General features: G+C 51.0%; 8 protein-coding genes, 1 long non-coding RNA gene and 1 pseudogene across 13 annotated transcripts in view; 5 read left to right on the top strand and 5 right to left on the bottom strand.

The window, feature by feature from the left end:
• Positions 1-1747: 1747 nt before the first annotated feature.
• On the top strand, positions 1748-4685 carry LOC9645382 (probable WRKY transcription factor 31). Its single transcript, XM_002969963.2, has 6 exons — positions 1748-2452; positions 2516-2611; positions 2673-2846; positions 2915-3490; positions 3548-3661; positions 3774-4685. The coding sequence occupies exons 1-6, from the start codon at positions 2168-2170 to the stop codon at positions 4554-4556; spliced, it is 2028 nt and encodes a 675-aa protein (XP_002970009.2). The 5' UTR covers positions 1748-2167; the 3' UTR covers positions 4557-4685.
• An 85-nt stretch (positions 4686-4770) lies between these two features.
• LOC112346247 lies at positions 4771-5080 on the bottom strand. Its single transcript, XR_002992346.1, has 2 exons — positions 5037-5080; positions 4771-4958 (listed from the first exon to the last, which is right to left on the bottom strand). It is a non-coding gene; the product is annotated as an uncharacterized LOC112346247 (long non-coding RNA).
• A 93-nt stretch (positions 5081-5173) lies between these two features.
• LOC9645381 (nuclear transcription factor Y subunit B-10) lies at positions 5174-5770 on the bottom strand. The gene has a single exon (XM_002969708.2). It carries the CDS (start codon positions 5630-5632, stop codon positions 5288-5290), a length of 345 nt encoding a protein of 114 aa, XP_002969754.1. The 5' UTR covers positions 5633-5770; the 3' UTR covers positions 5174-5287.
• A 1845-nt stretch (positions 5771-7615) lies between these two features.
• LOC9646050 (8-amino-7-oxononanoate synthase) lies at positions 7616-10969 on the bottom strand. Of its 5 annotated transcripts, XM_024674713.1 has the most exons (12): positions 10723-10969; positions 10571-10677; positions 10414-10521; positions 10145-10365; positions 10010-10051; positions 9872-9959; positions 9687-9820; positions 9547-9635; positions 9328-9478; positions 9184-9252; positions 8959-9126; positions 8849-8913 (listed from the first exon to the last, which is right to left on the bottom strand). In XM_024674713.1, the coding sequence occupies exons 1-11, from the start codon at positions 10967-10969 to the stop codon at positions 9006-9008; spliced, it is 1377 nt and encodes a 458-aa protein (XP_024530481.1). In that variant the 3' UTR covers positions 8849-8913; positions 8959-9005. The 5 variants fall into 5 exon arrangements, 4 of the variants coding, with proteins under 4 accessions (XP_024530479.1, XP_024530478.1, XP_024530481.1 ...); XM_024674712.1 differs by lacking the exon at positions 8849-8913 and having other exon boundaries at positions 8932-9126; XR_002992345.1 differs by lacking the exons at positions 8849-8913; positions 8959-9126 and having other exon boundaries at positions 9192-9252; positions 9539-9635.
• A 56-nt stretch (positions 10970-11025) lies between these two features.
• Positions 11026-12731, top strand: LOC9645379 (bifunctional TENA2 protein). Its single transcript, XM_002969961.2, has 6 exons — positions 11026-11130; positions 11226-11393; positions 11442-11551; positions 11614-11943; positions 12011-12225; positions 12300-12731. Exons 4-6 carry the CDS (start codon positions 11821-11823, stop codon positions 12622-12624), a joined length of 663 nt encoding a protein of 220 aa, XP_002970007.1. The 5' UTR covers positions 11026-11130; positions 11226-11393; positions 11442-11551; positions 11614-11820; the 3' UTR covers positions 12625-12731.
• On the bottom strand, positions 12714-14834 carry LOC9646048 (pentatricopeptide repeat-containing protein At4g02750). The gene has a single exon (XM_024674957.1). The coding sequence runs from the start codon at positions 14832-14834 to the stop codon at positions 12714-12716; it is 2121 nt and encodes a 706-aa protein (XP_024530725.1).
• A 552-nt stretch (positions 14835-15386) lies between these two features.
• On the top strand, positions 15387-16950 carry LOC9646047 (annotated as a pseudogene).
• Positions 16951-18145: 1195 nt separating this feature from the next.
• On the top strand, positions 18146-19224 carry LOC9645378 (uncharacterized hemerythrin-like protein C869.06c). Its single transcript, XM_002969959.2, has 2 exons — positions 18146-18430; positions 18543-19224. The coding sequence occupies exons 1-2, from the start codon at positions 18146-18148 to the stop codon at positions 19158-19160; spliced, it is 903 nt and encodes a 300-aa protein (XP_002970005.2). The 3' UTR covers positions 19161-19224.
• Positions 19225-19287: 63 nt separating this feature from the next.
• Positions 19288-21056, top strand: LOC112346306 (pentatricopeptide repeat-containing protein At2g13600-like). Its single transcript, XM_024674956.1, has 3 exons — positions 19288-19362; positions 19455-19647; positions 19816-21056. The coding sequence occupies exons 1-3, from the start codon at positions 19288-19290 to the stop codon at positions 21054-21056; spliced, it is 1509 nt and encodes a 502-aa protein (XP_024530724.1).
• Positions 21057-21167: 111 nt separating this feature from the next.
• The window catches only part of LOC9645377 (uncharacterized FAD-linked oxidoreductase ARB_02478), a 1858-nt gene continuing 423 nt past the window's right edge, over positions 21168-22602 (bottom strand). Inside the window, exon 2 of the mRNA XM_002969704.2 lies at positions 21168-22597. Within this exon, the coding sequence (XP_002969750.2) occupies positions 21250-22597 (1348 nt within the window). The 3' untranslated portion in view covers positions 21168-21249. The remainder of the gene's footprint in view (positions 22598-22602) is intronic.

The raw sequence follows: 22602 nt of genomic DNA, 5'->3' as shown, positions 1-22602 counted from the left end.
AAGCCAGCAGCTGGAGCCAGACAAATTTGAGCAATGCGCAGCCAAGAAAGTCCATTTCAATGCTTTCTTTTGGTAGTTTTTTCTTTGAAGTTTAATATTTGTTTTTCGTTCCCAGGCCCAGGAGACTTTGAAAAGATGCATCGAAACTAAAAAAGTATAAGAGAGAAAAAAAGGGCGAGAAAACCATTGTCACTTGTAGAATCGATGATCTAGTCTAACACGATGTGATTAGTTTATATCCGAATGATTGACTTGCTAGTCCATGATCACCACACGCAAATCCGGCGGCCGGACATGCTCAAACAGCTGCTTGCTGGGGATGATATTGTCAAAATCCAAATCAGCCACAAACGCGGGATCAAGGCGCAAGTTCTTGGCTTGTCTCCGTCGGTATGACAGCTTACTTAGTTGACAATTGAAAGCTTCCAAAAGAGATCATGCGGGATTAAACCCAAGTTGACAATTGATAGTGTCAATGCTGAGAAGCATTTTATCCGATCGCCCAAACGCGGTCGTGTCGTGTGAGTATGATCGTATCATTTATGAGCTCAATTTGCTAATGTTTAGCATTGCCATGTTCAAAGCATCAAACAGTCCAAGTCCTGTTTGAAATGGCTTAATGTTGGAGTATTAGCTATAACATTTAGTCAACGGCGTCTCTGACCGGTCAACGACCTGAGAATATGCCTGTTTTATGCTAAGAACTCTTGGAAGCACAAATGCTTTGTTCTTGGTGAGGTCAATGCCTACGCTTGGATCTATCTTAAAATTCGCATTTGCCAATGGGTGCTGTGCGATGGTCCAATGCTCGATGTGGATATGGGGATGTGCTGATGTTGTCGCAACGAACAGTTTGGATTAGTATAGTGTTACTTGTACATTGTTTCAACAAGGTCAACTTCTACATGACGCAATTGTGAGGCAAATGCCACACATTAGATTTAATGCAAGCTCTTACTCTTCTCCTCAAATGCTGTACCTTGGACGGGCATTTTCATTTCTCGCGTATACCATGGATCCGTCCTCCACGATCAAAGATTCGTACCTTCGCGTGGAAGTCTAGTGGCCATGGATGATTTAATGACACCAGTTGAGACTAGAGTTTTTCTTTGACTTGGGAGTGATCAGGGCGATAAAATATACACATGGCTTGAGACTTTTGCGTGTAAGTATAGCTGTATACACCACCCAAAACTCTACTTGTTTAGCTTGTAATGCGTGGTTTCCGTATTTTAATCGGGAGAACCCATGATGATGTCACTCGCATTGATCATCGTTGACTCTGCTAGGACAGATAAACAATGGGCTCTTCACGAGCACGTATGGTCATTCGATCAAGCGAGCTAGAGAGCATATATCCCGGTCAACCCTTCTTAGACAACACCACCAAGATTTCAAACTATCCTAATCTACACAAAACTCCGAGAAATTTTTCTTTTATTGCTGTTGAAAACCGGTCAAGCTTGGGAAGAATATAAAAGCGTCCCCAAGTCGCAAGTCCTCGTGGCCCACAATCGTGGCCGTCCGTGCGGGCCCACGTTGCGGGATCCCACGGTCCAGACGCTCCCATGCACATAAGTAGCCGTATCCAGTGGAAGCACCCAGATGCAAGTCCTCGAACAAGTCAGAGTTTAGAACGCCGTGGACCCGCAAACGATGGTTTAGTGCCAGCGACGTAGCCAGCAGGTAATAAAAGCAAAGCTTTCCCCACAAAGTCCCTTGAATTCGAGGGTTTATAAGGGTTGAATGTTTTTCTTGCTTCTAGGATCCTCCCCCCATTGTGTGTGTTCTTTCTCTTCCTCTTTCAAAAATTTCTTCAAGTCGTTGTATCTCGCTGCAATCCATCTCCTGGACGGAGAAGTCTTTGAAAGGATAGTTATTTGTCGCTCAGTGTCAGAAGAGTCAATGGAATTGAGGGCAACCGAATCGCAAAGCTCTCTTCCACTGAAGCTTTGAAAGACAAAAGATCACGCTTTGGAACGTGTCGTATCCATCTTCTTTTCTTTGCTGGTTTCTACGTACATGGCACACTCTTTTCGACTTTCTTCTTTGATAACTTGCTTGTATTAAGTTTCCCAAACTTCCCCTCTTTTCTCTTTTTCTATCTCTCTTTCTCTCTCAAAGCTGATCCAGGCAACACGGTGTAGTTAATGGTACCAGGCCAGAGATGGAAAAGGGACAAGACAGCGTGAAAGAGAATCGAGAGATAGATCTGTCGCTGAAGCCACTCGCAGAGCAAAGCTTGATTGCTGGCGAGAAGCTCCACTCTCCTGGAAGCACCAGCACGCCGTCGCAGGATCACAGCCAAGCTCCGGATGACCGTGATCGTCACGAGGGCGATGGCGATAGTGGTGATCTCAAGACAATAAAAATGATCAAAGACGAGCACGTTAACTCATATCGGTGTGGTCTGGTCGGCTGCGACGCCACATTCGCGGATCAATGGGCGATGGTAAGCTTTTCTTTTTTTCTTCGTCTCGTGGTGTCAAACGGGAGATTGAAAATCTTGCTGCAGCACCGACACAGTCTCAGTGCGCACGGCGATAAGCCCACAGTGGAAGAAAATAGCCGACTGGAGAAACCAAGCGTCAAAGTGGAGATGCAAGACCAGGTAAAGCCTTCTGATGGTACCTGTTGGAGATTTGATTCGAGCTCTTGAGAAATCCTTGCAGCTTGCGATGGCTCAAACGGAGCTCCAGCGCATGAACGAGGAGAACGAGAAACTCAAAGTCATGCTCAATCATATGTCGGGCGAGTACTACAACCTCCAAATGCAAATGGCCGCCGCTGCCCAGCAGCAGCAGTCCCCGGATCAAGCCACCACCCACAAGCAGCTCCTATCCCAAGTGAGTTCTTCCCGATCCATCCAAAGTTTCAGTTTTGATCGAAGCTAAATTGAATTCAAATGATCCAGGTTTCGTTTCCAGCGATGCAGCCAATTCTCGAGGAGCCATCATCCTCGGGTCCAGTGAACACCACTCTTGGGCTCAGCTCGTCTTCCACCGACAGACCCAGCCCGAAGCGACGAAACCGGCCAGTCTCCCTCTCCGACGCCGACTTCGATATCTGCAGTGCCAAGAAGGTTTCCAAGACCACCCTCAGCTCCAGCCTGCTCGCGGACCAGGACAGTGACAAAACCGAGAGCACTGGAGCAGCCAGGAGATCATCCACTCACCAGGACCCCCTGAGCAAAGATCACCACTTCAAATCATCGCTGGGAGCCCCCGCGAGGCCTGTTCTGATGGCCAAGGATCACGCCTCCGCCGAGAGCAGCAGTGCGGCCAAGACGACAATCATGAGCAATATGGCGGGGAGGAAAGAGAAAGATCGATCCGAGGGAGGCGAGTGGGCTGATCCGCCCAGTAAGGCCATGAAATCCTCCTCTATTTCTGCTAGCGCTGCTGGGGCCGCGGGAGGATCGATCGACCACCCGGATCCAGTCGTCCGGAAGGCACGGGTCTCAGTTCGAGCCAGATCAGACGCTCCAACCGTGAGTTTGTTCGCGCCCATTTTTCTTTTCTGGTTTTGACTAAGATCACGCGCGCAGATGAACGATGGCTGCCAGTGGAGGAAGTACGGACAAAAGATGGCGAAGGGAAACCCATGCCCTCGAGCGTACTATCGCTGCACGGTAGCACCGGGTTGTCCAGTTCGAAAGCAGGTATTAAACAGACTATGTCGGAGAAACTCGGATCAATCCAGGAGTTTCTTGTGATCAAGTTGTATGTTTCCTCAAATTCTTACTTCTGAGAATTTTCTTTTGGATGATCCAGGTCCAAAGGTGTGCCGACGATATGTCCATCTTGATCACCACTTACGAGGGCAGTCACAACCATCCTCTCCCTCCGGCAGCCACGGCTATGGCGTCCACCACTTCCGCCGCCGCTTGCATGCTCCTCTCGGGCTCCACTCTGAGCGAGAGTGTAATCAACAGCTCAAACGGCTCACCTTACATGGCCGATCACCACGGCCACCATTTGGCCGCCGCGGGATCATCCAACCCCACCATTTGTGCCTCGTCCCCGTTTCCAACTATCACGCTCGATCTCACAAGTAGCAACTCCGCTGCAGCCCAGCTCGGCTTCCGTGGATCGCCCTTCGCCCACAATCCGGGAGGAGCAATGCTCACAACCGGCGCCTTCCACCACTCGACGAGATCACCATATAACTTCTTGAGCGAGCTCGCGCCAATCCAAAACTCGTCAGCTCCACTTTCTTCCCGGTCCAGAATGAGCGCCAGCACTGCTCATCAAGCAATGGATCCCATCAACGCCGCCACCGCTGCCATCACGGCGGATCCAAACTTTACCGCGGCACTGGCAGCGGCGCTTACGTCCATGATCGGGCAGTCGAGCACTGGAACAAATGCTTACAGCAGTGAGCTAGCACTGCGTGGTGTTCCCGGAGCCACGCTCTCGGGCTTGCTTAGCTCCGCTCTTCATTCTTACAACTCTGGCCAGGCTCCCACGCATTTGAGCATCACAAGTGGCTCGGCAGATCAAGCAGCGGCGAAACCAGTTGTGATCACGGACAGAAAACACAACGCAACGCTGTAGAATCAGTCAGTGGAGGCTGTAGAGGATAAAACAAAGCCTTCCAATAGTTTTGACAGCTAATGCTTACCAAATACTTTTGGTTTGCTGAAGCAAACCTTCCTAGCATAGATATCCACTTAGTTTACTAATGGGAAAACTTTATAAAGTAGCTCATCATGCTACTTTTCTTGCTTTTATTTTCTAAGAAGCATTACTGTAGAATAATCCCAGGATGAGTTAGAAGTAATGGTAATAGGTTTCGTTACTACTGGCAGCTTACAGAGCTTTTGCCACAGTCTATAAAGTTACTCGAATCTGCGCTCTAAGCGGTCTTCTTGGTGGATGGAAGCGAATATCAGAGTGGAAACACACTAACACACACAATCTTGTTCAGCGAGAATTTCATCAACATCAGTAAGTTGTCTGCCATCACTCCGAAGTGAAGCCAAGGTCGCATTTGCAAACAATAAGCAAACAGAAAAAAATAATCTAGGAACTTACCACAGCTGTAAGATTAGATTTAGCAGCCATATACCATATATCCTAGAAACAAAAGAAAAAGTGAATCAATTTACAAAGAATAACTGAAGCGAACTTTAACAGCTCCATGTACGAAAAGAAGAAGAGAATCAAAGAGAGCTTTTGATCAGAAGAATGTATATATGTGTCAAAAAAGTGTGTGTGTGTGTGTTACAAGAGCTCCTTGCAATGGAGGAGGAGAGCGCCTAGAAAGAAAAGCAAAAGAAGAAATCCTAGCGAGTAGCGGCCTTGCCACCGGCGGCGGCGGCAGCGGCAGCGGCAGCTTCCTGCGCGGCCTTGCGCTCGAAGTAGACGCGAACGATCTCGGCGTGCTCCGCGAACCCTAATTGCTGGAGCGCCTTGAGGATGTCGTCGCCATTGATGGTCTTGCGCTTCTCCTTGGTGCAGCGGTCGGCGGCGATGCCGGTGACGAAGCAGATGAACTCGGACACGCACTCTTGGACGAGATCCTTGGCGTCCTTGGTCATCTTGGAGTTGTCCGGCAGCACGCGCTTCATGATCTTGCCGATGTTGGCGATGGGCAAGTGACGATCCTTGTCCTTGTTGCCCTCCTCCATCTCCTCCTTTTTCCTATAACTCCCCCCTCTCTCCCAAGAAAATCTCCCCCTTCTCCTATACTTCCTTGCCTCCAAAAATATTCCAGAATCAAATTAATTCCTTTTGATTTTTAACCTATTTCATACATGTCATAAACATCTAACCTAATCTAATCTAATCTTTGTCAAAATTATAATGCATAGAAAACCATAGTTTTTATGTAAATTCTTAATAATAAAGTTATTCTATTTATTTCTATAACAAGCAAAATCTAGTTAATTTCAGTTAAGGTGTGCTAAGAGTTTTTTCCTATAACTCCCCCCTCTCTCCCAAGAAAATCTCCCCCTTCTGCTATACTTCCTTGCCTCCAAAAATATTCTAGAATCAAATTAATTCCTTTTGATTTTTACCAGATCATAAACATCTACCTAATTTAATCTAATCTTATAATGCTTAGAAAACCATAGGTTCTTAATAATAAAGCTATTTTATTTATTTCTTTATTTGTTACTTAACAAGCAAAACCATGTTAATTTCAGTTAAGGTGAGATAAGAGCTCCAATGAGGGGAGAGCTTACACCCAAGCTCTTCCTCTCCAAGTTAAATTCCATGGCGCGGTCTTCCTGCTGTAGCGTTCCAATAACTCCATGGCTGCCATTCCCAGCAGCCAACTCCAGGTATGCCAAGCAGAAAACGTTGCTCGTCCCGGGCTTTGGCACCAAATACTTGTCCGCTGGAACGCTCCACCGGAACTTGCTGCTGAAAACCATGGTCACATTGCGAAACCTGGTAACATCGGAGCTCCTCATCTGGTAGCACAAGCCCAGCTTCCCATTGTAAGCGCTCGTGGAAGCTCTCTTGATCTTCCTCTCGCTCGCCTCTTGCTGGAACTGGGCCACGACGAAGCCATAGATCTTGGGCGGAAGAGTGGTGAAGCGCTGCGTGACGCTGATCTCGACGTTATCCTCCTGGCCGGTGAGAAACGCCTTGATTCCAATGCCGGTCATCTTCACCATGTAGCTCGCGGCACCATCCAGCTTGAGAGGGATCTGGACGAACTCCACGGGCACGGTCACGGGTGGGACGATTTGCGTGTACTGGATCCAGCCCGTCTTGCCGACGAAGATCGACGCGGAGGTGTCGCGCAGCACGTAGGCGAATCGAAGAGGAAGCCCAAGGCTTCTGGAGATCTGCGCGGGCAAGGCCGTGTTCTTGGATCCCAGCGCCGCGATGCTGCGGCTGTTCTTGCGGCAGAGGACGGCGATGTTGGCGACGAAGGAATCCGACATGGCCGCGACTATGCCAGTGTTTCCAGTGACGAGCGTCGAGATTCCCAGCTTGCTCGCCGCGGGGCAAGAGGTGTTGGAGAAAGAGACGACTTGCGCGTTCGTGTCCATGGCGAAGCGAGAATCTATGGCGCTATCGACCACGGGGGTGGTGTTAAGCGCGAGCCTGGCGAGGTAAGTGATGGAGTTCCCATCGCTGGCGAGCACTGCCGTGGCGTCCACGGTCGGGATCTGCGAGTGGACTGAAAGGGGCAGCAGTGATAGCAGCAGTGATAGAAGCATTGGCAGTGGCGACATCGTTTTCCAGCAAGATTTTCACTAGAAGACACACCAAGAACAGTAGATAAGAAGATCAATCCGCGACGTACTAGCTAGAGACAGCCTACGAAAGCTTGAAAAACACTGGATGGAAGTTCTCTAGATCTGCTTGGATGAGGAGACGAGGACCGGGATTTTTATAGCGAGGAAGTCAAGTGCGCGGCGACCAATTTGGACTTGTAAACATCGCGTCAATCACGTGTAGCTAGCAAGACGGTGGCAGCCTTTCAAGTAAGTTTCGTCCATAGCTTCGCGATATTACACACATGCTATTTGTGTGTGGTCTCATACGCTCAAAAAACATTAATGGTAACTTGGAATCCATGGAAGAGAACTATGGCGAAGAGGAAGATCAAAGATTTTCAAGAGAAAACACTCTTTTGCTTCCAAAACTTTATAGCCGATCTACGGACGAGAAGATTTTCTTCATTCTTTCTAGGAGAAGAAGAGGAAAAACACATGATTTTCGAGCTCCAGCTCTATTGGAAAACTAAACAGAGAGAGAAGTTGTTCTCAAGGAGTGGTGAGGGGTCCAATGAGAGGAAAACTTACACCCAAGCTCTTCGTTTCCAAGTTAAAGTCCATGGCGCGGCGTTCTTGCTGGAGCGTTCCAATAACTCCATGGCTGCCATTCCCAGGAGCTTGCAGATATGCCAAGCAAAACACGTTGCTCGTGCCGGGCTTTGGCACCAAGTACTTGTCCGCGGGAACGCTCCACCGGAACTTGCTACTAAACACCATGGTGACGTTGCGGAATCCTCTAACGTCGGAGCTCCTCATCTGGTAGCACAAGCTCAGCTTTCCGTTGTAGGCGCTGGCGGAGACTCGCTTGATCTTCTTCTCGCTTGCCTCTTGCTGGAACTGATTCACGATGAAGCTGTAGATCTTGGACGGGAGAGTGGTGAAGCGCTGGGTGACGCTGATCTCGACGTAGTACTTCTGCCGGATCAAAAACTCTTTGAATCCAATGCCGGTCACCTTCACCATGTAGCTCGCGGCAGTGGCGTCCAGCTTGAGAGGAATGTGGACGAACACGACCGGTACTGTCCTCCCCAGACCTGTGTACTGTATCCACAGCGTCTTACCAAAGAGAAGCGTTGCAAACGTTTGATCCCAAAGCACATAGGCGAACCTGAGAGGAGTTTTCTCGACTTTGGAGAGCTGCGCGGGCAAGCTCGTGTTCTTGGAGCTCAGCGGGGCGACGTTGCGGCCTTTCTTGCGGCAGAGGATGTCAACGTTGCCGAGGAACGAGTCGGACGTACTTGCAACCTGGCCATCTTGTGCTGTTTGAAGCGACCAGAGGCCCAGCTTGGTGATGCGTGTGTTGGCGGCGGCGCACGAATTACTGGAGAGTCTGACGTGCTGCGCGTTCGTGTCCATCGCAAAGAAGACGTCGGGCCTCTCGTCAAAGATGGGGGTGGAGTTCACTCTAAAGTCTGCGAGATAAGCGATGGAGTTTCCATCTTTGCCAAGTACTCCTCTGGCACCGATCGTTGGGACCGAATGCACAACCAGGGGCAGCAGCAGCAGCAGCAACAACAGCAGAACCAATGACATTTTCACGTCTGAAGATAAACGATTAGATCCTATCTGTGAGAACTCTCAAGAACATAAGAACTTACCTCGTTTAATTGAAGTAGACGGGACGAGGATAGAAGTGCAGAAGATTTGCGTTGGAAGCAAACTTCCTCCTGTCTCTACATGTGACAGACAAGAGTTATGCATGTGATTCTTTGAGTTACCAGAGAAAAAAGTAACTTCGTATAATCGCCTGTAAATCTGTCGTGTCTCACAGCTTGGAGAGAGGCTCGAAGGCAATCGTCTTGCTTCGTGATAGCCATGGAGCAAGAGCTTCGTATAGAGCCTGTACATGAGCTTCTGTATGCGAGGCACACAAAGTGATTCTAAGCCTAGACATAAGCATAAGAAGCAAGCAGTGAGTTCTAAATACGAGAAAATGTGGTTACCTGGATGAATTTGGAGGAACAACTGGTGGTCTAATTGGCAGTACATGAAAACCAGCCTTGAGAACGTCCCTACGTAACGAAAAAGAAATGTCGTTTGGACTTTGCAACATGAGGACTAATAAAAAGGAAAGTCATGGCTCTTACTTGCTCGCCAGGAGTGCATCTATCTCGCTGCCAATGACCACCGGAACGATTGGACTTTGTATGTCTAGCCCCGTCAAATCAGCAAATTGTTTTACTCTGCTCCACAGTGCTTGACGCCGCCATTTTTCTTCGCTAGCAACCACGAGAGCAGCTGCCATACAGCAAAAATCCATAAGCAAGGTCATGAAGAAGGAAACTGTTTTTAGCTTACAGCTTTACCATGAGCCGCTGCCACCACGGGAAGAGTGAGCGAAGTCGAAAAAACGAAAGAGCGGCCTCTAGATTGCATCAGCAACTTCCACTTGCGACTGCAGAGAAAATGCTTAAGAAACGGTTGAGAGGAGAGAATCTAATCATACCTGGTAGCAATGAAACCACCCTGACAACCAAATGCTTTGCTCAAAGTGCCGATATAAACATCGATTTTTCCTTCGACGCCATAAGCTTCGGCCACTCCACCTCCATTTTCACCACAGACCAAAGTTCCGTGGGCCTGTAGGTGCACTCCAATTCTAAAACTATAAAGATGATACAGAAAACTTACATCGTCGATAACCAGAAGAAAATTATACTTATCCCGCAGTTGGACAAGCTTGTCCAGAGGGGCGAAATCTCCATCCATGCTAAATAGACTACACCAAAGATTGGTTGAGAGCTTTGACAGATTTTAAAGTGGATTTACCTGTCAGTAACCACGACTTTCCTCTCAAGTTTGCAGGAAGATCTGCATAAGAGAGAGAGAGAGAGAGAGAGAGAGAGAGAGAGAGAGAGAGAGAGAGGATTAAAACACGCAAGTCAACAGAGGACAAGAACTTACAGCTTGCTTTCTAATTCTCTCATGTTATTATGGGAATAGACGTAAACCTCGGAGTTATTCTGCCTTTGAGCCACCCGGACACCGTCGATGATCGAAGCATGATTTAACTCGTCGGAAAAGATAGCTATCTTGTTCTGCGAGGAGAAGCCTGGAATGTTCATGGAGATTGCGGTCATAACAGCCATATTAGCTGCAAATCCTGTAGGACACAGCAAGCATTCCTACAGAAGAAAAAAAAAAAGTAAAAAGCTTGTAAGAAAGAAACGAACCTCAGAGTTTTTAAGCGATGCTATAGCCGATTCAAGTCTTCTGTGATGAATCGTATAGCCACAAATAAGAGCAGAGCCTCTTGGTCCCATTCCAAATTCGATAGCAGCCTGGAAAGGAGTAGAGAAAAATTGATAGATGAAAGACTGGATCTAGCACCTTGGATGCGGCGGAGCGAACAGCCGGATGCATGGAGAGTCCAAGATAATCGTTTCCAGAGAATTGGATGAGCGATCGCATTCTCTCTTTCTCTCCACACGATTCTCCTGAGAAACAAAAAAGTTTACTCCTCATACTTCTCTTTCGCGTACCTGTGCTAGGCTCATCATCGATCCAGCGCTGGAATGTCTCGGGAGAGACTTGGAGTTGTACCGCTTGATCTTCCCAGTCGCCTCGATTATCGGAAAATCCACCTGCATTGCCGCTGCTAGTGGCGCTGCTGGCGCCGCTAGCTACACTCACAGTGCGCATGGAGCGAAGGACCTTGGAGCCGATCAAGTGCGCGATCGCGGAATCCAGCCACGACCGCCACGCATCGTCTTCTTCCATGAAGAACATTCGTTAGGGTTCCAGGCACAAATATTTTTGTGGCTATGGCGCTTGTGAGCATCGATGAGGAGTCGTGCGTGCGCCTGTTGCCCACCGACACGTACGCGCGCTGCCACTCCGTCGAGAATTCCTGCGCGGCATTTCGATCCAAGGTCTCCAGCTTCAACAAGGTGTGATCATGCAAGAAAATCACTCGCATTCTTGATGGATCGCGTGTGTCTTTCTCCCTGGCATTCTAATCGATGGAATCGGTGCTTTTGTGCAGTTAGTGAAAGAGCTTCTGGGCCAAGTGGGCGAGCGCGCGTCCAAGATCGAGAATGCGAAGCTGTGCGCGATTGGGACGAGGAATTTGGTGCGAGACGAGATGGAAAAGCGGCCGCAGGAATTGCAGGTCGTGAAAGAAGGGATCGATCGAAGGAAAGAAGAACTCGAGGTAGCAATTTTCTTTCTTTATACGTCCTACTACATTTTTCATTCATAGAGATTGCGAGTGGAACATCTTTCTCTCATGGCTGTCAAGCAAGAACAAGAGGCATTGCTGGCCAAGCTCTCGAGCGCAAGCCGGAAGTACTAAATACCAGCACGCCACACGTAAGTTTTTCTTCGAGGAGGAAGCGAAGAACCAAAACTTTTCTTTTCTTTTTTTTTTGCAGGAGAGTTTCGTTTTTTTTTTTTTACGGTAGCAACAGATCGAAACAGGGAATCCAACAACTTTTATGGGAATCGAGAGGGCCTCTTTGCCAGGAAAGATGAAATCTTTCGGAAGCTTTGGAGAAGGGACGATTGACACTGGGAAAAGTTTATAAACATCACCCTGGTTGACTTTAGTAGGGCACCATTTGGAGAAGAGGCTCTTGGCTATGGCGCTCTCGCAGTGGAAGTCTCGCCACGCTGAGCTCTACAACAGAGCCACAACTCATCATCCTTATATTGTAAGCATCCGGAATGGCTCTGTGGATCTCAGCTGCTACAAACGATGGCTGGTAAGTTTCCAGATGGTTTGCTTCTCTTTGTGATAGATCTGGAGTCATTTTTATGTTTTCTCTGCAGGGGCAAGACTACATCTTTGTCAAGGCGTTCGTGCGTTTCATTGGAAGCATCTTGGCCAAAATCCCGTCCAATGCCAGTGACGAGACGCTCATGACCTTGTTGTCCGGAGCTTCCGCGCTTCATGACGAGCTCCAGTGGTTTCAGAAGGAGGCTTTGGTCTGGAAAATTGGATTGGAAGATCTGCCTCCCAAGAAAACTACACAAGACTACTGCAGGTAGGATCATACATCCCGGAGCTTACATGTTTTTAATTTTCTTCTTGTTCTTCTTGCATGGACATCCATAAAAGATTTCTGGAGGATATGAGCCAACCAAGCGTCGACTATGCCGTCGTCTTGTCCACCTTTTGGGCCATTGAGCATGTCTACTTCGAGAGCTTCGCGTTTTGCCTCGAACCAGGTTCTAAGACACCGCATCAACTCGTGGAAGCTTGCGGGCGCTGGGGCAGTCCGAGCTTCGGCAGCTACTGCGATTTGCTGAGATCGATTGCAGAGGCAGCAGTGGAGAGCACAGGATCAAACGAGGTGAAGCAGCGCGGCGAAGATGCATTCGTTCGAGTACTGCAGCTAGAGAACGAGTTCTGGAACATGAGCACCGACGTCTCGCAGGAATAGGTACAACAGAAGGTCGTTTTCCGAGCACTGGAATAATGGCAGAAGATCGCCCAAGAGCTCGAAGAAAATATTTGTTCTACGTAAGAAGATCACCCAGAGTTTACGCACACGTCCGAGAGTAGCATGTAGGGGCCAGAGTTCTCCGGATCCGAGACAAATGCTTCCTTGGCAGCAGTGGCACCTCGAGAAACGTCTCCAAAATCTCGGCAAGCTCCAAGGAAGGCCGTCCACGCACACTCGTTCGCCTCGAGGCCGAGCCGAGCAAAGTGATCGCTGCTCATCAGGACCTCAGCCTCGAGCAGCTGTCCAGTTCGTCCCAGCAGATCGATCACGCAGACGTAGTGCTCGATCCGCGGGTCAACGCCAAAGTCGGGCCTCATCGATCCAAACAGCCGGAAGCTCTCGTCCAGGAGGCCCGAGTGGCTACACGCCGAGAGGAGCGTCGTCACTGCCGTGTCGTCGGGGAGAATGCCGTGGAGGTGCATCCTCCGCGAGAGCTCGAGCGCTTGCCTGGGATGCCCGAGCTCGCCACACACCGAGATCATCACCGTCCAGGAGACAACGTTTTGCGAGCTGGAGAGAAGATCATCGAAGGTGGCGATGGCGTCCGCTAGAGCTCCCAGCTTTCCATAGCAACCGAGGAGAGCGGTCTCGACCACGGTGCTCGCTGCGAAAGAAGCTCGTCTCACGACGCTCTCCTGCAAGCACCGGAGCAGTGGCAGCGCCGAGGAGGCGGAGGAGGAGGCCTTGCAGGCTTCGAAGACGGTGACGAGAGTGGTCTCGTTGGATCGAACCCCTTCCAGGAGCATCCCGCGGAAGAACACGATGGCATCTCTGGCGGCCTTGCTTTGGACGAGCGCCGCGAGCATGGAGTTCCACAGGTGTGTCTCGATGCTGCTCCACGGCTTGCAGAAGCCCCGAGCTCGATCGAAGACTCTGCTCGCGCCGTGGAGGCTCTCGAGCTTTCCATACAGGTTGACGAACGCTGCGGCGAGTTCTACGTCGGATTCCACAGTGGCTTCATGGCTGGCGATCTCGTGGACGTGTTTAGCGTCTGCGAGGGTCGTGCATGCCTCGGCGATGGCCACCAGCGCGATTCTATCGGGTTTGATGCCTTCTAGATCCATTCTCTTGAAGCAACTCATCGCTTCCTTGCTCAGGCCATTCCGAGAATACAAGGAGATCATCGTCGTCCAGGAAACCACGTCTCGCTCCGCCATCTTTTCCAGAATCTCTCGAGCTTGGGAAAGGGGGTCGCCGCTTTGATCGATCTGAGAGGCATACCCCGCGAGCAGTGCATTCCAGGAGACCACACTTGGCCGTGGCATCTCTCGCAGGATCTTGTACGCTTCGTCGAGGTTCCCGTCCTCCGCATGGATTGTTATCGCTGTGTTCCAAGTGATCGTGTTCTTGAGCGGCATTTTGCGGAACAAAGCCATGGCTTGGTTTATGTTCCCACACTTTCCATACATTTTTATCAGAGCAGTGCCGATGGGAACATCAAACTCCAGTCCAGCAAAACATACCTCTTCGTGTGCCAACCTTCCAAAGTCGAGGATCTTTCCCTGGGCACAAGCGTCGATCACTCCAACGAAAGTGATCTTGTTGGGCTGAAAGCCTTCATGATCCATGGAAACAAAAGCTCCAAGAGAGCTTCTCTCAAGACAAGCACCTTTGTACGCAACGATCAAGGTGTTCCACGAGGCAACGGTTCTAACTGGCATGTCTTTGAAAATGTTTTCCACAAGATCAAGATGCCCGATTTTGGCATATGCTGAAAGCATAGTATTCCATGATACCGCATCTTTATCAGGAATCTCATCGAACAAAACTCTGGCTTCTGAAAAATCATCGTTTTCGGCATATGCCTTTAGCATGGTATTGTAAACCACGGTATCTTTCTCGACCAAGGAATCAAACACTTCTTGTGCTTGAAGCAGATACCCATTCTGGGCATATGACATGATTATCATGCTCCACGAAAACATGTTGCGGTGCTCGATGGTCTCAAACGCCCGCCAGGCCTCCTCCACGCTCCGACACTTCCCATACATCTCCACAACAAGATTCTGGAGAAATCTGTTCTGGGAGAAGTGGCTGCGCACAATCTCTGCGTGAATTTGCCTGCCTTTGAGAAGATCCCCCGGCGCATTGCACGACCTCAGCGCTCTGGCAAAGCTATCTACACGTCTGTGATCGCCCAGCAGCATGCCACAAAGCCATCAAAATCTCATTTTCCCGCCAAGCTCATGCATGGGCATTTTAGGGATCGCAGCTTGAAGGTGGCGGTCAGGCGAGGGAGCGGTTCCAGAGCATTTGGGAGGTGGACAAGAACGTCAAGGCGCCACTTCACTTCTTTGAGATGTTCTCTAGGATTCTTGGGAATACTCTCAGCGATGTGGATGACGATGTTCCACCCTCGCAGATTCTCACCATTATCACAGTTGCCTCTCTCTGGCGTGCCATGGTCGGGGCCATGGTCTTGAGACACTCGAGCACGGCTTTGGGCGCAACCTCCGTCGATCCCTTTCAAGTTGTTTATGTGGCCAAGGGATTGTTCTTCAAGTATTTGGCCGACAGAGGATGGTCTGATGTTAGTCAGCAGGATTGGAAGAAGACATATCGTATATGTGGTGGATGCCCGTTGCTTCTGATAGACGCTGCCAAATCAGCATTGAAGAACCCAGAATTGCTGGAGGAAGAACTAGCTGGAATGGTGGACTCGACGAGAATGTGTATCCTGGTGAAGTGACGGCTCCAAGATGAGAGAGTGCATCTCGATCCACATCGGCCAGGCCGGGATCCAAGTCGGCAGTGCCTGCTGGGAGCTCTACTGCCTGGAGCACGGGATCCAAGTGAGAAAAAAACCAAAAACTTGACTGCCACTCACCGCTAAGAGCTTGAACTCTTCTCGTTTCGCGTGCGAGCAGCCTGACGGACAGATGCCCAGCGATAAGACTGTAGGAGGCGGCGACGATGCCTTCAACACCTTTTTCAGCGAGACCGGAGCCGGCAAGCACGTCCCCCGGTCCGTGTTCCTGGACCTGGAGCCGACTGTCATCGATGAAGTCAGGACTGGAACTTATCGCCAGCTCTTCCACCCGGAGCTGCTCATCAGCGGCAAGGAAGACACCGCAAACAACTTCGCCCGCGGTCATTACACCAGTGAGTTCAGAGGAAAGCTGTGAGAACTTCTGACTCGTTGCCTTGCTCGCTGACAACTGCACCGACCTCCAAGGATCCTCGTCTTCAACGCTGTTCGAGGTGGCACCGGCTCCGGCCTTGGCTCTCTTCTACTGGAGCGCCTGTCCGTCGACTACGGCAAGAACTCCAAGCTCGGCTTCACTCCCCGCAAGTCTCCACTGCCGTTGTAGAGCCATACAACAGCGTCCTCTCCACGCATTCCTTGCTCGAGCACACCGACGTGGCTGTCATCCTCGACAACGAGGCCATCTACGACATTTGCAGAAGCTCGCTCGATATCGAGAGGCCCACCTACACCAACCTGAACCGGCTTGTGTCCCAGGTATCCATAGCTTTGCTCGCACCTGTCTTCCTTCCAAGCACCTATCTCATGCTCCTCCTCTTCCTCCGTGTGTCACAGATCATCTCGTCTCTCACGGCTTCTCTTTGCTCTGAACGTCGATCTTACGGTGTTCCAAACCAACTTGGTGCCGTACCCGCGTATCCACTTCATGCTTTCCTCGTATGCCCCGGTCATCTCGGCCGAGAAGGCCTACCACGAGCAGCTGTCTGTCTCGGAGCTCACGTCCACCACTTTCGAGCCCGCGTCGATGATGGCCAAGTGCGATCCCCGCCACGGCAAGTACATGGCCTGCTGCCTCATGTACAGAGGAGACGTTGTGCCCAAGGACGTCAACTCGGCCGTGGGAACCATCAAGACCAAGAGAACCATCCAGTTTGTCAACTGGTGCCCCACCGGATTCAAGTGCGGGATCAACTATCAGCCTCCGACTGTGGTTCCTGGAGGTGATCTTGCCAAAGTCCAGCGTGCTGTCTGCATGATCTCCAGCTCCACCAGCATTGCAGAGGTCTTCTCCAGGATCGACCATAAGTTCGACCTCATGTATGCCAAGCGTGCCTTCGTCCACTTGTACATCGGCGAGGGAATGGAGGAAGGAGAGTTCGAGAAGACTTGGCAGCTCTGGAGAAGAACTACGAGGAAGTTGGTGCCGACTCCACCGAAGGTGAAGGCGAGGACGAAGGCGAAGGGTATTATCCAGACCAACTTTCGTTGTGAAGGACCGCTACTTTTTGAAGCTCTTCTTCTTCACGTAAACTGTAAAGCTACATGGAAACTCGTAAGTTCCATATCTCAGTTCCTTCTGCGTCTTGTAGAACCAGATGTTGTCGATGGATATTGTCGTGCAATCGATACCCGGTCCCATCTTTCTGGCCTTCACCACCCTGTATGCGTAGAGCAGAACTGTCTGAGATATACTCGATCGTGTTCCTGTAAATCCCATATGTGGTCGACAGCTTCGCTTTGACTCGCAGGAGAAGCAGCAAGGCCTGAAGTCGGACTTGTTTGCGTACTTGTCTAGCTCTCCGCGAAAGTACCTCATCCTCCTCGCTGTTAGCGTTCTTCGTGCAGGCTCTCTCTCGTTGGGATTGGGATTCGTTCACCCTTGGGACGATCTCTCACAAAGTCGAGATCTTAGTCATCAACGTCGAAGTCATCGTCCTTTCGTCCACTTCCTCTTCTTCATTAAAATCCTACTTGAGTAGCTGCGAAGAAAGAAAATCCATGGCTGACAAATTCTTACACCATACCGAGCGACAGAGACGATGGAATCGTGGGGATCGTGCCGTATGACGAATCCATTCGCTAGAATGCTCACTTACGAGAATCTAGGGCGATAGCTCTTCCCTGCCACGTCGGCACAGAAGTGAATTTGGCGTGAATTTGGCGCGAAAAAGACGAGCTTGCCATCGATCGATCGCGATCTATCATGGCAGCGCCGCTAGCAGCTGGTGATTGGGAATGCCACAGGGTTTCCAGCTCCGCCGCTCTGCCATCGTGGTGAGAGCCACATCGGACAAGCTAATGTTCTCCTTGCTTAATCGATGCTATGCTATACATTGTGGAAATTTCTCGAGACTGATGATGGATTGCTCGTTCTTGTGTGGCAGAAATCCGATAGGCAGCTGTGGTTCGCGTCGCCTCAAAGCTTGTCGTTCCTAGATGGAACGTAAGCTCTCTAGAATCCATTCTTTTCGTGAAGATAGAGATCTTTTTATCGATTTCTCTCCTTCCTTACTCTTTCCTGCCTCTCGGACCCGGTGGGAGCTGGAAACCTCATCACTCCCAGCTGGTTATCCTACGCGATGCTGGGAGGGAGGCTCGAAGGATCCAGCGTACCCGGGAGGGATCTTGGATGAGGACGCTCAAGATCAAGGAAGTGAAGTCTTCATCCAGGCACCCTTCACAGGCGTCGGTCCATTCCTAAACTTGCTCGATCATCTAGCGATCCAGTCGGAAACTACTTTCTAAGCGCTCATGATGCTCGTTATAAAGCTTCGCTCCGCCCATACACTCTGGCACACGCATCAGATCTCACTTTCCCGCGAATATTCGAGGAGCTGCATGCATGGAGACCAACACCTGGCGATTCCCATGGGTGCCGAATGTAGCCTCTTTTTAGATCCTCACGAAGGTTTTGTTCTTCCCATGGCTCTAGCGACTCTTGCAAGGAAATTGGTGCTCAATCGCCCTCCTCTTCCAGCTTACTCGCGAAGGACCATCCCTCCTCGCTATTCTTCGTTTCGTCTCCTGCAATCCAAGGTATAATTCTTCCCTTTTGCAGAGTTATGATCGACGCGTGATCGATCAACTGGGATCAATTACAATCTGTGTCGCTTTGCGATCTCTTCATAAGTCCTTTATTTCGTCGCAGGGAGGATTCATGGCGCAGCAGCAGCAGCACCACGAGGAAGCGTCGGCCAAGGGCGGGAGTAGCAGCGACATCATCGAGCGCATCAAGAAGGATCACGAGGAGCTGGACGACTACTACAAGTACTACAAGAAATCGCTCAAGGACAGCGATGGCGAGGCGGCGCTCAAGTGGTTCAACCAGTTCGTGTGGGAGATTTGCCGCCACTCGGTGTCCGAGGAGCTGGTCCTCTACCCGATGATGGAAACCATGGGCGATCGAGGCAAGAAGCTGGCCGACAAATCCCGCGAGGATCACCACAAGGTGAAGGAGATGCTCGCGGAGATGGAGTCGATGAGTGACGCCAAGGAGATGGAGCCCAAGATGGACAAGCTCATGGAGGAGCTCCGCGAGCACATCAAGCTGGAGGAGAGCGAGGATCTGGCGCTGGTGGAGAAAGAGGTGGGGCTTGGCGCGCGAGAGACCGCGGGAGCTACGTTTGCGCTGGGCAAGAGCATCGCGCCGACGAGGCCACATACCATGGTCCCGGAGAAGCCGGTGATGGTGGAGGCTGCGCTGGGTTTGCTCGCGACTCCCATGGATAAGCTGCGTGATATGTTCACGAGCTTTCCCAAAGCTTGATCGGCTATCGTTTGATCCTCCGCCATTGATCATGACGAAATCTCCAAAAACAACATAGTAACAATGATATAGTTTAGGGTTCTTATTCTCTCTCTTGTGGAAGATTAGGGTTTTCCTTTTGGCGCCAATGGCGATCTATGCTCCAGGGGCCGCAGGTCACTGCCGGGAGCGATCAATCTCCTGGCGGTTTTGTGAGCAGGAGGTATGATGATCCGGGGAAGCGACCGGCGTCCTCCACCGGATCAATCGACGATCTTCGGCGAGCAGCTCAATGCGTGCCGGGATCTGTCACAGGTTAGGGCGATACATTCCCAAATCCGCGACGGAGGCCACGGCACCAGCAGATTTCTCGGCAACCAGCTCGTCAAGATGTATGGCCGCTGTGGCAGCGTGGAGGAGGCTCTGGCCGTCTTCCAATCCATCCGGGATCCCAATGTCTACTCGTGGAACCTCATGATCTCGGCCTACGCACGCAACGGGCATCTCGGCCACGCCAGAAGCCTCCTCGACAAAATGCCCCACCGCAGCATCGTCGCCATGAATTCGATGCTCACGGCGTACTCTCGGGTTGGATTGATCCGAGAGGCGCGAGATCTCTTCGACTCGATCCAGGACAGCGAGAGGGATGTGATCTCCTGGACGGCGATGGTGGCAGCGTATGCCCAAAACGGGCATATCAGGGAAGCGAGGAAGATCTTTGAGAAAATGCCCGAGAGGAATCTCGTGTCGTGGAATTCGATGGTGTCTGGGTACGCTCAAGCCGGCATGGTCGTCGAGGCGAAGAAGCTCTTCGATCAAATGCCTAGAAGGGATTTAGTGTCATGGACCGCGATGATCACAGCATTTGCCAAAGCTGGGCAAGGCAAGAACGCGATCAAGGCATTTGGGCTCATGGATCTCGAGGGATTTCAAGCCGACAGCGTGAGCTTCGCCGCTACGATCGACTCCTGTGGTGATCTGAAGGATGGGCGACTCCTACACGCCGATGTTCTTGTCAGTTCCAGCGCTGGAAGTGACGTGATTGTGCTCACCTCGCTCGTTGCCATGTACGGCCGGTGTTTCAGCGTGGAGGAAGCTCGTACGACATTTGACACGATGAAGAACACGGGCTTGATCCAGAACAGTGTCCTTCCGTGGAATGCGATGGTAGTGGCGTACGCTCAGAGTGGTCGCGGCCAAGACGCTATCCGGCTCTTTCTCGCCATGGATCTCGACGGCGTCCTTGCCAACGAGTTCACATTTGCCAGCGTCTTCGATGCGTGCTCGAGCTGCGGCGCTGCGTCACTGGCTCACGCGAGGATCATCCACTCGACTCTGGTGGAGGAATCAGAATCGCTGCCGAGTTCTTCGATGGACGACGTGGTGGTGGGGACTGCGCTCGTCAACATGTATGGAAAGTTCGGGTGCCTGGAAGATTCAAAGCGGGTTTTCGACGCGATGACGAGCAGGAATGTGTTGTCCGTCACTGCGATGATCGAGGCGTACTCCCAGGCGGGTCTCTCGCGGAAGAGTCTCGAGGTTTTCCGGGAGAGCACGGGAGTGGAAGGACTGGAGCCCGACGCGGTTTTGTTCGTCAGCGTTCTCTCGGCTTGCAGCCACGGAGGATTGCTCGCCGAGGGCTGCCAGATCTTCGTGTCTATAGGAGCTGACTATGAGATGATCCTCAGGGAGGATCACTATATGTGCTTGATCGATCTGTTGGGGCGAGCTGGGAAGATCGACGAGGCCGTGGAAGTGATCAGCAACATGCCGTATGAGCCCAACTCCGTGTCGTGGACGAGCTTGCTCAGCGGGTGTGCTACGCAGGGTAGCGATTTTGCGCGACGAGCAGCGGACAATGCCATGAAGCTCGAGCCGCGAAACTCTGGAGCTTACAAGCTTTTGGTCCAATGCTAGCGTAATTTGTAAATGATGTAACTTATATTATGGCTACTTAACTTTAGAGAAAATAATTCTTAAAATTCAAAAGTATTTTATTGTGATATTCTAGCATATGCTCTCCAACGGTTAATATTCAAATAAAAAACAATATATAAAAGGTTTTAAAGCATTACAGCATAATAATCTATATTATCGACAAGAACCCTAATCATTCACTGGACCGTGGACAATTGAGGTCGTCGCTCCACTTCTCGCTCCCGACGCAGTGATGGCAGCGAAAGAGGCCGGATGGATCCACCTTGCTCTTGATGGCCTGGAGGCGAGGGTAGTGCTCGCCGAAGAAGGATTGCTGCCAGTCCGGCTCGTTGAAATCCGCCTCGTTGATGTAAGTTCCCGATCCAGGCGTCAGATCGATGAGCAGCTTGTTCGCGGCGCTCACATTCCTTGCAACCTCGCGCTGCTCCTCCAGGCTCGCCCCATCGCTCCAGCCGCTGCTGATAATCGCCAACAAAAGGGCTCGGCGCCATGCCGGATTCACGGCATTCTCCTCTCGCGGCCTTGCCACTGCTCCGCCGGCCACGAATGCGCCCAAGATCGACGCCGGGTAGCGCTCCAGGATCGAGATCAGGGCATCCGACAGCTGCTCCACGGATTTGCGGCTGTCGAAGAGGGATTTTGGGATCAGCCTGGAGGAGAGAGCGGCCGAAATAGCGGAGTTGTTGGAGTTGACGCAGGAATTCTGGCCTCCACACAGGAATTGCGAGTAATACTCTTGGAACGATGAAAGAGAGACCACGCTCCCATTTCCTTGGAGCTTTGGATGCTTCTCAACGTAGTCCAGGAACGGTGCTAGCGTCGACTTTGCGAAGGACACGTCCTTGTTGGGAAGAATATACAAGACCAGCAAGGTCTGCCTGGAGAGTTGCAAGCTCTGGCTGGACAGTAGGAAGTATCCCGACCATCCAGCTTCCGAGAGACTGGGATGGATCACGGCAAAGTTTGTGAGCAAGTCCAGGAAGCTGGATCTGTCGGTGGCATTGATGGTGTAGACAGCGAAGGCGAGATTTGTCAGCGGTGGATGAGTCCGGTGTGTAGCGGAGACCACGACTCCAAAAGTTCCTCCTCCGCCTCCTCGAAGAGCCCAGAAGAGATCCTCGTTTTGGCAGCCGTTAGCAACAACGAGATCTCCAGCAGCAGTCACTACTTCATACTCCAAGACATTGTCCGCTGCGAGGCCGAAGGCTGGAGAGATTGGACTGTGTCCAGCGGCCTGTGGATATCCACCGGCAGCTCCAACAGTAACACCCCCAGCCCCGACGATCACTTTACCTTGCTTGAACACCGCCTGGTAGAGCTCCTCCCACTGGACTCCAGCTCCGACCGTCACTGCCGATACCGGGGACACTGAGCATCTCTTGGCGACAAAGTCGTCGTGGAAGCTCATGTTCTTCATGTGGTGCGTCCAGATGCTGAGAGATCCAGCCGCAGTGCTCTTTCCAAAGAAGTCGTGCCCGGTGTTCTTGATCACTAGCCGGATGTTCTTGGCGGATGCAAACCTTAC

The sequence above is a fragment of the Selaginella moellendorffii genome, unplaced genomic scaffold (assembly GCF_000143415.4).
Source record: "Selaginella moellendorffii unplaced genomic scaffold, v1.0 SELMOscaffold_13, whole genome shotgun sequence".
Classification (NCBI taxonomy): Eukaryota; Viridiplantae; Streptophyta; class Lycopodiopsida; order Selaginellales; family Selaginellaceae; genus Selaginella; species Selaginella moellendorffii.
The sequence above is the reverse complement of the archived record's forward strand: the minus strand, read 5'-3'. Positions and strand labels throughout refer to the sequence as shown.

Excerpts from the sequence above, each read along its gene's own strand:
- LOC9646050 (XM_024674710.1), bottom strand. Across the intron at positions 9,127-9,183 it reads GTTCCTCCAAATTCATCCAG|GCTTAGAATCACTTTGTGTG; the intron begins GTAACCACATTT and ends GCTTATGTCTAG. Across the intron at positions 8,782-8,838 it reads GTCTACTTCAATTAAACGAG|ACGTGAAAATGTCATTGGTT; the intron begins GTAAGTTCTTAT and ends GTTTATCTTCAG.
- LOC9645382 (XM_002969963.2), top strand. The coding sequence starts at position 2,168 with ATGGAAAAGGGACAAGACAGCGTGAAAGAGAATCGAGAGATAGATCTG. Across the intron at positions 2,612-2,672 it reads AAGTGGAGATGCAAGACCAG|CTTGCGATGGCTCAAACGGA; the intron begins GTAAAGCCTTCT and ends AAATCCTTGCAG. Across the intron at positions 3,491-3,547 it reads CCAGATCAGACGCTCCAACC|ATGAACGATGGCTGCCAGTG; the intron begins GTGAGTTTGTTC and ends TCACGCGCGCAG.
- LOC9645378 (XM_002969959.2), top strand. The coding sequence starts at position 18,146 with ATGATGCTCGTTATAAAGCTTCGCTCCGCCCATACACTCTGGCACACG. Across the intron at positions 18,431-18,542 it reads TTCGTCTCCTGCAATCCAAG|GGAGGATTCATGGCGCAGCA; the intron begins GTATAATTCTTC and ends ATTTCGTCGCAG.
- LOC9646048 (XM_024674957.1), bottom strand. The coding sequence starts at position 14,834 with ATGCTGCTGGGCGATCACAGACGTGTAGATAGCTTTGCCAGAGCGCTG.
- LOC112346306 (XM_024674956.1), top strand. The coding sequence starts at position 19,288 with ATGGCGATCTATGCTCCAGGGGCCGCAGGTCACTGCCGGGAGCGATCA. Across the intron at positions 19,363-19,454 it reads GGCGGTTTTGTGAGCAGGAG|GTTAGGGCGATACATTCCCA; the intron begins GTATGATGATCC and ends GATCTGTCACAG. Across the intron at positions 19,648-19,815 it reads CGCACGCAACGGGCATCTCG|CGTATGCCCAAAACGGGCAT; the intron begins GCCACGCCAGAA and ends CGATGGTGGCAG.
- LOC9645379 (XM_002969961.2), top strand. The coding sequence starts at position 11,821 with ATGGCGCTCTCGCAGTGGAAGTCTCGCCACGCTGAGCTCTACAACAGA. Across the intron at positions 11,944-12,010 it reads GCTGCTACAAACGATGGCTG|GGGCAAGACTACATCTTTGT; the intron begins GTAAGTTTCCAG and ends TTTTCTCTGCAG. Across the intron at positions 12,226-12,299 it reads ACTACACAAGACTACTGCAG|ATTTCTGGAGGATATGAGCC; the intron begins GTAGGATCATAC and ends CATCCATAAAAG.
- LOC9645381 (XM_002969708.2), bottom strand. The coding sequence starts at position 5,632 with ATGGAGGAGGGCAACAAGGACAAGGATCGTCACTTGCCCATCGCCAAC.